The 12,046-nt window shown below is 38.4% G+C and overlaps 1 protein-coding gene across 1 annotated transcript in view; it reads left to right on the forward strand.

Annotated features, from left to right (window-relative positions):
• EFEMP1 (EGF containing fibulin-like extracellular matrix protein 1) overlaps nt 1-6,911 on the forward strand; it is a 47,820-nt gene extending 40,909 nt beyond the window's left edge. Inside the window, exons 6-10 of the mRNA XM_010004532.1 lie at nt 720-839; nt 2,314-2,433; nt 3,927-4,050; nt 4,181-4,376; nt 6,240-6,911. Of these exons, the coding sequence (XP_010002834.1) occupies nt 720-839; nt 2,314-2,433; nt 3,927-4,050; nt 4,181-4,376; nt 6,240-6,398 (719 nt within the window). The 3' untranslated portion in view covers nt 6,399-6,911. The remainder of the gene's footprint in view (nt 1-719; nt 840-2,313; nt 2,434-3,926; nt 4,051-4,180; nt 4,377-6,239) is intronic.
• The last annotated feature ends 5,135 nt before the right edge of the window (nt 6,912-12,046 follow it).

Below are 12,046 nucleotides of genomic sequence, written 5' to 3' on the forward strand. Positions count from 1 at the left end.
AAATATGAATGGAAAATATGCAGGGGACAATTACAAGGGAAAATACACTAAAATCTACAGAGTGAATGACAGAGGATCAGCAGTTAGTCAACAGCTTATGAATACCAAGTTATAGATTCCAGAGGTGATTATAGCTATATAAACTTCTCATTACAAATTGCTTCTCTTCTCATACCACAGTGTTCTCACATGTGTACTTAGGATAGGCATATCATGAAAAAAATCTAACACAGAAACATACCTTCCCCCAATATGGTCTAGACCTTACAGCACTGAAAAATTCTACAGCCTCAAAGGCTCATGTTATAATTGTAATGGAATTTAAAAGAACAAATTTTAAGAGTAATAAATAGCTCAAATAAATCTTAACCACTGCATGCCAAGAGGTCTTATCAGTATGTGTTCTTTATATCAATTATTTATAGAGACTTGGCATTTCATACCTGAAAAAAAAGAGGCTGGAATGTAGAGTTTAATAGCCACGCTAAACATTTTTAGAGGAATTCATCACACATTAGAATAACTCTCATTCCTGGAAAAGTACTCTTTCTACATGGAATGTAAAGCATAGATCTGACATTAACTCCAGTGACTGCAGATCTATATTGATGTAGTCACCTGAGCTTCTGCTAAGCAACAGACTCAGACTAAGGACTAATCCACTTAATCAGCCTAATTACCAGCTACACAAGATAAAGATTGGTAATTTTTCCTTTCAGACATAAATGAATGTGATGCCAATAACCCATGTGCACAACAGTGTTACAATATACTTGGTTCTTTCATCTGTCAGTGTAATCCAGGATTTGAGTTAAGCAGTGACAGAATCAACTGTGAAGGTAAGCATTTTTTTTGTCTTGGAAGAACTATTTTTTTATTATTATTTTCCCAGAAGTATTCCCCTTAGTCTGTGAACTAAGGGATATAATTCAAGTGGAGCTACACTGTGGGTGCAGTTTGTAGACAAAACCCTTGAGAATTTTTTTAAGTTGCAAATGTGATTTCTAATACACACCTTAGTAGCTGCAGCTGCATTCAAGTACATGTAGATATAGGGATCTAACAGCACAAAACAGGACAGATATTCCCATATTTCAGATCACTGCTGGGAAAAATAAGGCTTCTGAAATACTTATTTCACAGACTCACTTGAATTGTGTGTGGTCTAATGCTGATGACCATTAAATGAATCGGAAAGGAATGCAAACCAAAAACAAGTGCAATTTTGTGTGTTGTTAGGCTCCTCTGGAAAGAAAACCTCAAATTTTTTGTTTTAAGGAAGCAACAATTGTGCTTTTAAGCCTGTGTATACAAACAGCATGTCTCCTGATGATTATACAATCAACACTTTATTTCCTCTGCCAGAGTCTCTACAGGGGTCCTCTAATCTCCTTTTGGACACATGATGATCTCACCCTTAAAGCCCATATCCTTTCTGCCAGTCTTTGAGCCAAAGAAGTCTTTTTGGTTTACCACTGCCCTCCTAAACAAGCCAGCAGAGCTATTACAGATGCTCCCTCTCCAAGCTTCTTAAGCTAATCCTACTTGCAAGCAAACAGAACAGGGAGCAGCAAGTATGCAGCCTCCAAGGACATCCCTGACAAAACCAAGCACTGGGCTCAAGCCTCAGAGGTAGTAGGAGGAAGCTAGACTGTTTTCCAAGCCATTCCCTAGTTGCCATAGGTTTAATTTAATTTCTGGTTAATGGCATATGCTGTTAAATTGTGTTTCACTCTACACTTCTTTAGCAAGGGGCTGAGGGTTACACAAGGATTAAAAAAGAAAAAAAGAATGGTTTATACTGAATATTATTTAAAGACAAAAACAGGCCTTACCCTCTTTCCCAAAGAGCGACTCCATTAGGTCAGGGTACAAACACAAAGGCAGTATTTTTGCTTTACTAACTAATCTCACATCTGTGTTTTTTGTGAAAGTGCGGAGAACAGCCCATTTTCTCCCCCCACATAAGACTGATGCTGTCAGTTCATGACAGAAAGTAATCACATTTTGGAATACTGAAAGTATAAATTCCTTCAAGAGTTATTTTCCCAAACCTGTTCTAAAGTCTAATTTTGCTTTTGCTTCCTCATATCCAAAATTCTCATTTTGGAAGATTATTGATAAAATGCAAGTAGAACTATCCTTCTGTGGACAACTTTGAGGTGTTAAGGAGTAAATTCCAGCTTTGTGACAACTTTCACAACAGAAACAATCCCTTTTTTTCCTGTTAGAACTAGCATTTAGCTTATACTTAGCTCTGTAATAAGTTAGATGTTAAAAAACAATACCTTTAAGCTCTTTTGCTCTCTCCAGACACTGATGAATGCAGAACCTCAAGTTACATATGTCAGTATCAGTGTGTCAATGAACCGGGAAAATTCTCATGTGTCTGCCCTGAAGGATACCAGGTAGTAGGAGGAAGAACGTGTCAAGGTAAGTGCCTTCATCTTAGCATTTTCATAAACACAGCTGCATTATCAACACCACCATTTCGGGCCAGACTAAGAACACTTGCTATCTAGGTGTTTATATTTCATGACAGGATTACCATTATGTGTGCAAAAGAGATGTTGATAAAGCATTTGATCATTAATTGTATAATCTTGTATTAATTCATTTTTTAACCCTTCTGCTCAAACTCTTAAGTTCTTCAGATTCCTAGGACAAGATTTCAGTTTTTTGCAACCCTTAGGTAAAAGTTGTCTTAAACACCTAGGTAGTAGGTCTAGGTTTCAGAGATAAATACCTCTGAGAAAAATCAGCTTTGCCAGACACTAGGCATGGCTTTATATCTTGTTTCATTTTATAGAGGTTCTTAAATCCAGCCATGGTAGAAATGAAAGATACAGTTCTTCTGATAGCAAGAGGAAAAAAATGCAAGACTTGATCAGCTTAGATAATTTGTGTCTAGAAAATAAATGTTCTGATCAGGTGCAATTGAATGCCAGAGTTTTTAAGTTTGTGTTTTTTTCCTCACTGGTGCTAAATATCTCTGCATCTTATTAGAGAATATTGCAGAATAATATAGTAAGTGAAAGAACCTTAGGTAACCCAGAAACCAATTTAACAGTAATTATTTTTATAAATCAATAGGGGTACTAATTATTGCCTGAAGAGATGAGGAAATAACTAACTTTTATTAATACTTTTTATAAAATTCAGATTAATTTATTTCCCTTCTTAAGAACAGCAACTGATAGTGAACATTGTGGGGTAGTTTGACCATCTGAAAATCTGTTAGTGCCTTCCAAGAGATTACATTTGAATACACCCTTTCTATAACTGTGTTAATTTCAGGAGACAATTAATGAGGTTCTGGCACTGAGAGGATAATAGAGCATTAATATAGCACAAGTCTGACAGTCCTCTCCTCCATTCAGGGTTATTTTCTCAGGAAAAAAAAAAAAAAAAAAAAAAGGATGCTCAGCTTTGCAGAATAAACAAATCTTCATTATTCTTTTCAAAGCTATTTTAGTTAAAATGTAGCCATTAACTAAGCATTTTAGTTAGATTGTGAAACTCTGGCAATTAAAAATGAGAACCTGAAAAAGGCAGGAAATCCAAATTCTTCTGAAAACCTTCTTGTTTCATATACAAGAAACTTTCTGGTGTAAAACCACTCTTTGCTAATTAGAAAACAGTATTTCTACAGTTGCATGACATATGATTAGTACATTATATTTGTCAACTACAGAAATCTTCAGACTTAATTAACACTCAGTAAACACTTTTTTTTCCATTTCTGCATAGAGAAATCCCTTATAGCCAGGCCTCAGCAGGTAAAGAACACAGAAACCTGTTGGGTTTCCACAGACAAGCAGGTGGCTTTTTTTTTTGTTTTGTTGTTGTTTTGGGGGAATTGTGCTTGTTTTTCTAGCAAATGCATTTCCATCTCCTTTGACAGAGTCCCTTTTCCTTCCTTCTAGATATAAATGAGTGTGAGACTACTAATGAATGCAGAGAGGATGAAATTTGCTGGAATTACCACGGAGGATTTCGTTGTTACCCAAGGAATCCTTGTCAAGAGCCGTATGTCCTTACATCTGAGAAGTAAGGGAAAAATTGTTGTTTGTTGTTGTTTTTTTAGGATCATCCCCAACAAACAACATAATCAAATGCAACAGAAAGCAAGTACCAATGGTTTCCAGCTATCCCAGTTTCATCCACCTCTGTTTTTCAGCCGCTGTGTTTGTCCTGTTTCAAATGCCATTTGCCGGGAGCTGCCTTACTCTGTGGTGTACAAATACATGAGCATCCGTTCAGACAGAACAGTGCCCTCCGACATCTTCCAGATTCAGGCAACCACTATCTACCCTAATACTATTAACACATTCCGGATCAAGTCTGGAAATGAAAATGGAGAATTTTACCTGAGAGTGAGTATCGCACCATCCCAGAGTTCAGCAGCTTTTTAATACTGCCTTATTAAATGTGCTTGGTTTCCAAGTTTTAAAAAGCCTTTTGCGTCTCTACCTGAAAACTCTAAACTGAGAATCAAACTGTTTCTCTCAAATGAATACAACACAAGTGGCAATCATGAATATTTAGCAATCCTGTGACATCCACATCAGATACCAATGCGATACCTCTATGCTTTTCACTCTCTGTACCAACACCCCATATATATGTATTCAGAACAGAATTTTTAAAATATTCCTTTTACAATTACTTTCATTAAATTTCTAATTTTTGTGACAAAAGTAAAGAATAATAGCTTGGGATGGGGCACTGATTTCTAGAGTGCTAAGTTCAGGCCAGCTTGCAGAGGTTTTGTGTTGAGACATACTTAAACCTTTATTTTCCCAGCATGCTGCAAGTATTTCAGAAAGCTATGAAAGTTCAGATGACTTATAATAGCAGTATTTCCTGTTGGTATAATGCATTCAAGTAGATTCACATGAATGAAAGTATCTATAACATCTGCTTTTTAAGATGGTTTTGGGAAGAAATCCGATTTTCTTGGACACTTGCAATTTTACAGATTCCTGGGAAATCCTTTTTGCTTTATATGTGGCTTTATGCTCAGTAAATAGAATCAGCACACCCAAAAAAAAATAATCAGAAATGTTTTAATTTTCATTTTTGTTTATTTTGCCTCAAATCTGAAGATAAGGAATTTTGATAACACATCCAAAAAGTGTACCAAGATGTGACATTGTCTATTTACACCGTCTTCCCCCAAGGTGGAAACAAGGACCTACTCATCTGTATCTCAGTTGTTCTGGTATAACCTATAATCCAGTGCTTTTCCCTGGTTTTATTGCATATCAAAACCCCATATCTACCCCCAAAATGCAAACAGTTACTTGCTGAAAAAAGAACAAAATCACTACAACTCTAGGTTGGGTTAGACCCCAGTCTAGCCTTTGGTCTGACTTTCAGACTAACAATTCCAATCTTCTTTTGCCACCTGACAAGGAACTGCAGGCCTTAAATAAGGAAGCATGTGTTTATTCCTGCCAAGCGGCTGCAGTAAACAAAGGCTTACTTAGAAGTTATTCCTATTGTTTTAGGAAAAGTCTGAGCTGGGTCTCAGATACAGCAGATGGATTGGATTCATCTGCATACCGTGCTCATTTGACATGGTGAGAAAAACATTTGCAGTAGATGAAGGGAGAGATGGAGTTTACCTTTTCATTACCATTTGTAAGTTACAAAGGTGTTTCACAAACTAGTGGCATAGCAAGGCCTGTCAGCATATCCCAGCACCATGATCCCGGACTGGGAAAAGAGCAGTACAGGCTGGAGATGGCAATAGCCACACCAGCTGCAAAAATACCCAGTGTTTACAAGGGGAGCATGACTTCTTCTGGAGTATGAGCCGCAAGTTGGACTTAGAGTTCCTCTCCATTGAGCAAGCTGTATCACTGTTAAAGACATTAGTTCTTTCTTGTTTTACTTATTCTCCCCATATTTTAAAAGCTGATAGATGGGGATAAAAAGAAAAGACCAACCTGGGATAGATTACCACTTTTAACATCCTTCAGAAGAGTCAGCATAACCAGGAACAGATTTTGCAGTGCAGTTTATTCCTCTGAGCCCCAGTCAGGTAGAGTTTTCCCTGCAGCAAAGCCAGGTGTGAGATTAGTCATGGCCATTTAAAAGTGTTCAAAGAACACTTGCATTGTGTATCTGTGCTGAGACAGAGCATTTTTAAGGGTAGTTACACAAACTCTATTTATGCAACAAGGGAATCGTTTTAGATTTGACCAAATTAAACTTCTTTGTTGTTCTTTCAGCAAACAAGCGCTGTCAGTGCGATGCTTGTACTGGTGAAGTCACTCTCAGGCCCAAGGGAACACATTGTGGATCTGGAGATGCTAACAGTCAACAGCTTGAATTACCGTACGAGCTCCGTGTTAAGATTAACAATAATAGTGGGACCTTACGCGTTTTAGTGGTTTTCAGTAACCCTTCACTGGCACTTAAAGCAGCCAAAGAATATTATCTTAAAGAAGCACTTACTATTTTATTTATAGATTTTGCTCTCTTTTTTTTTTTTTTTTTTTAAGATTTGTTTAGTAAATTGGTATCTTTAATCCACACGTTACACCTGTAATTCAAAATTAGTAGATGTGTTCCATAGTATAACATGGGCATTGTCACTTTCTGTATAAAGATTTAAATCTTTTTTATTACTTTTCTTGGACTAGATACATACTACACTTTTGTATGAGAACTGTATGTTCATACTATCCTGTAAAACTTCACACACCCTTCCTAGCCAAATAGGTCATGCAATTAAAAGGTGATCTTCTGTGTTGTTTTTCTTTTAAATTCTAATGCAGCTACACTGACAATCTCAAAAAGAAAAAATTATATAGTATGAATGATATACAAAGTAATGGTTATCAGATAAGCTAAGATATATTTCTTCTTTTTAACTACTCTGTAACAAAAGATAACAGCCAATAAAAATCTATTTCTGTAGACATTTATGTGCTATCAGTTGGTTTTTCTAATCAGTTGGAGGTAAAGTTACATTGTAAGAAATGTTTTGCATTGGGTTTTTATATGCAGATAGTGTTAACCATACCACGGAATCACATTCTCTCCAAGAAAAATAGGCCATAGGAAGAAAATTTCTCCAACAATGAAAGAAACTCCAAATGGAAAATCACCACGCAGGGCACGTGTGTCTGTGCTTTCTCCTGAGAACACTGTTGGTAGTTACTCGTTAGAGGGATACAGCATTTTCAGAAAGAAGTTAACATGTTATTTTTCCAGAAATATTATGTTGTATACTAAGAATTGAGTGCTTTTGCTTATTAAGTTATACCATTTTCAGGCACTCAGTCAGTCCTATTTCTGCTCTTACAACTCAGATGTATCATGTACAGTGTTCATAGAATTTCTTTCTAATTCAAGAACTAATAACATCTTTTGTAATATGTAAAATCTTATTTCTTGTTTAAAATGTAGTAGTTAATCCTTGATGTACAAAATTTTTAATAAAGATCTCCTATCATATGGTATTCAGTCTTTTTTGAGGTAGTTTATTATCTGCATTAGAGAACTGAATTGTCAGCTGCTTGGGAGTCAGCAAAGCCCCATCAACTTCTGCTGAGTCAGAATGACCCAGATCTTGGTCTGTACAATATTAGTTCATGGAAGACTGAAAACACAATTCCTTTGTAGCAGGACAAACATATGACACACTGAGTTTTAGTTTTGCTGACATTAAAAAAAGGAAGAATATACCAACATACAGATATCACTGGTTAGTTGCTGATGTACAAGAGGGAGCCTCTTTTCCACTCAAAAGTAATTTTATATAGAAAATATTTGTGAATAATGCATACATTACACACTCAAAAAAACACAACCCTTTTTTGGTGCAGACCCACAGACTCATATTTATTATGACAGTCACGCTCAGCAATTGCTTTCAGGGGATGTGCCCAAAGAAGCAGCAAGCACGGATGGAGAACTTGGCATCCAGAGGTCGTGTGCGGCAAGACAGCAAAAAATTGGCTCCAGAATGTAATGTAGAACAGGCCACAACCGCTCTGGGGTAGGGCGACATATACCCCATGCTCAGAGAAACTGCAGAGCAGGACCCCATTATCCAATGATCATTCCTTCAGGCAGTCATTTGTGGCTTTAAACAAATACTTTATCTGCCAAAAGGGTCAGAGCACATGGTTGTGGCAAAGGCCAAAGACATAGTGCTGGCTCTGGGTCACGTTTTCTCTGCCTGGGGCCCTGGAGCTGTGGGATAGCCTGCATCCCTTTCTGCAGAGAGGAGCTCACCAACACAACCCCAATTGCTTTGTAGAGGGATTTAACTGGTGTTTTCCATGGTGAAAACCCTGATATAGAGATTTGGCTTGCAGGAAGCTCCTTCCTCTCCCCAGAGCGATTCCTCCCCATTCATCATCGCTACAAATCTGCTTGGTTTGAAAGGCAGCTCCTCATCCTGCACATGTACTGAGCAGAACACCTCCTCCTCCCTGCAATTCTTGTGGCAAGCAGCACACACTTCATATTTAATTTGTCAACTCACATTTTTTTCTCTACACAGACTGTCCTCACAAACAAGCTCTGCTGACCCTCAAGCATCCCCCTCTATCCCCAGCATCAACAATGGGTTTTTACACCAGCTTTAAACTTGTCAAATGCTGTAATTCAGTATTGCCTGTTCCAAGAAACAATTCATTTTGTTGTTTCTAGGTTTAAAATGGGCAGTTCTCTCAATAGGTGTCCAGAGGAGGCTGAAGTGCCTTTGTCTCCTTTAGTCCTGTGACTGACAGGGCACCAGGCAGGTGCCTGCAGTGAGTTAACCAGGCACAAATCATCCCCAAACTGCCAGGCTCTGCCCCAAGGATTTATTCTACCCTCATGCTCTGCCAAAATTTACACCAATTTTGTCACCAGTACTTTTATATCTTCCTTTTAAATCATCTAGCATCACTTTGTGCCTGTGCTGTTGTGTAAGTTATGACATCACATCATTACTTGCTTTTAAACCATCTGACAATTGTCAGAAATTCATCTTTATAGATAGTGAAAAGTAACATCAATATACTTATCAAATGACACAAACAGCATAGGCAGGTGTGGCTCATACATGTGCTTAGCCCATATTCAGCCCGCTCACCCCCCACATCTCATTGTGCTCGGATACTTCATTTAAACCTATTTTTTCACACAAACTGACTTGCCAACCACCCTACTCCCTATCTATTTGCAATATTCAGGCCTGCATAAAACCACTTACAGCCAAGCCAGAGGTTATCATCCAGCCCAGGAGCACAGATCCAGCCAACATGCTGGTTGAGATCTAAACACAGTCCTTGGGTTTGGGCACCACTCTCCAAGCATGACACTAATCACAGTGCTTTTATAGAAGTGGGGAGCTGAAATAACAGCAGCCCCTCCAAACAAAAACACAAGAAAGACAAGTCAGGGACTACAGAAACTGTGCAGTATCTGGAAGGAGGTGGTTGGTATTGTTTTGGATAGGGGTGGGGTATGTGATTGAATGTAAGAGTTTCCAAAAGAAGCCTGTCATCAGAATAAGAAGATGGTTCAGAGCCTGAAGAAGGAAAAGCTTTTGTACACCGTGCTGTGCCAGGAAATCTATGTGCTGTTAGAGGGAAACCTGCAGGTTCATCTGATTCTCCAGGAAAGCAGGACTTTGGATGTTCCTTGCAAAGGATAGAGAGCTGCAGCAAACATGCAGCAAGAGTTTTAAAAGCTACTTGGTTTAAAAGGGACACTGAAATCCCAAGAAATTATATGACAGCAAAGTGTTTGCTCAGCCTTTGCTATATCCTACCAGTGTGACCATTATCAATAACACTCCAGGAAAGTTTCTCATATAAATCTCTGTCACTGTTGGAGAAGAATCTAAATGAGAATCATATGCAAAGTTTAATATCTTCTCAGAAACAGAAAATGGGGGGGGGGGGGGGAAAGAAATTAAAAAATAGGACTTTGAGTTAACAAAACTTGAGGAAATAGAAATGCAAGTTCATTCACTTCCCTAAGACCACCTGAACACAGTGCAGTGGGATTATTTTGTTTGGAAGTCTCACAAATGCAAGTTTATTGTTGAATCCCGTTTCCATGACTGCAAAGAGTTGCTTATGTTTTGAATGATCATCCATGTTTCTAACTTTATAACTCTCCTATTAAAATATAGAACAGCTGCTGCCCCAGTCAGCTGTTCGGCATATGGAGCCCACCAGGGACAAAGCCCACTGTTAACAGGGAGAATTATTTTTAACGCCCTCACATTTCTAAACCTCACCATCATCTCAGCAAAATGGCACGTTTCCACACTTCCCAGCTGGGGGAACACCTGCGTAATGCAAAACCGAACTGTGCTGCATCTGGTACAAAAACCAATCTTATTTCATCTGGCCAGCAGAAAAAAAAGTTATCAGCCCCAGTGAGCAGAAACAGGGCCAAAAGTTAACTGTGTTTTATATCTGGGGAAAAGCAGATGTCTAGTTAAGATGTTTATACTGCAAACATTTCTGTATACATTAGGAGGAAAGAGAGCTCTTCAATAAAATGAGGTTGGCTTCTAGTTGCCAAAGCAAATTTGAAGGAAAGTACAAGGGCTTTTGCCATTTTTGCATGGGAAAATAATAGTCTGATTTTATATTGATATAGATTATGTACATCAAGCAAGTAATTTTCTTAAATTAAGTTATCTCAAAGTTAACTTTTTAATGCTTCCCATTTATGGTGCTTGTTTGCTCAGCAAAAAAACCTGCAAACTGTGCCTGCATACTGTGTCACAACAGTATGGCAAAGCAGTATACACACTTCCCCTGATTTATTCTCTGGTATCTCAGAAAAGACACAGCAAAGCTTTCTGAAAATCAAAATACGACACTAAGGTGAGCTCCAGGTTTTTTCTGTAAATGTGGTTACTCTCTGTCACATGCTGCTTCTGCTCTCACTTGAGAGTTTATTTCACTTTCTGATCCAGAATGCCAACAGTCCCAGAAGGGCCATCAGCCTTCTGCATCTCTGCTCCCTCACAGTAATACAACTGGATAATTAGTAGTTTTTTATTTTAATATAATATTTTTGAAATGTCTACATAACCACACAATACTTATGTATTCAAACAGAGGATATATTCCCACTAACATGCTTCGTATCAGACCTTTGAAAGTGAAAACTGCAGCTCTCAGTGAAGCACTTCAGCAGCTCCTGCCCTGCAAACACATGCTCTGGTGCACTTTACTGCATAGCCTTAATGAAACATTCTTTTCTTCCTTCTTCCCCCAAGAAGAAGATACTTCCTAAAGCCTCTGCAGTTCTGGTCTACAAAAAATCCCTATGCAAAGGCACACACCATCTCCATCCATACACCCGAACAGACATACAGAAAGGCTTTCAAATTTAGCAGCCTGCCATCTGGGTTGACAAAAGTAACATGTATGCTGTTAAACTCTGAAATCATGATCACTAAAGTTACACAGACAACTCAAGGTCTAAATCCTGCTGGTGCCACTCCAGAAACATCTGAACCTGTGACCACCTCCTCTTGAGGGTCACATTTTCTTCTTGCACTCAGTGTTTCTGGTGTATCTGTGTGCAATATATAGGAATGTTTTCTATACAGAATATATACAACAAACACCCAAGTGGGAAGTCAAAAGAGCTAAATTCTTGCAGGCGGCATGGAAACTAGGAAAACAAACAGATTTTGGAAGCTCAGAGTAAGGGCTGCAGAGGGGAAGCCAACATACCAAAACAGCAGGGTAAAAGGCATTATTAAAATCAGTAAGTCATCCTCTGAGAAGCTGAAGATGTATACAAGTGAGGAAAATAGAAATGTTCCTGAGATCTGGAAGGTCACACGTAAAAACAAACAAGGCAGGCCAAAGGAGCAACTTGCAAACGCCCGGACTAGCAAATTAAACCTCTTCCAATCACAGCAGAAGCAGCTCTCCCAGGAGGCTAACAGGGCCAAGGGGTGACCCACACATAAGGGGAATGAGCAAAAAGGATAATGCCATGTCAGAAAAATAAAGTGAAACTTTCTAACGCATTCCTGGAAGAGGAATTTGGCAATACCACC

The sequence above is a fragment of the Chaetura pelagica genome, unplaced genomic scaffold, assembly GCF_000747805.2.
Source record: "Chaetura pelagica isolate M959 unplaced genomic scaffold, ChaPel_1.0 scaffold171, whole genome shotgun sequence".
Lineage (NCBI taxonomy): Eukaryota > Metazoa > Chordata > Aves > Apodiformes > Apodidae > Chaetura > Chaetura pelagica.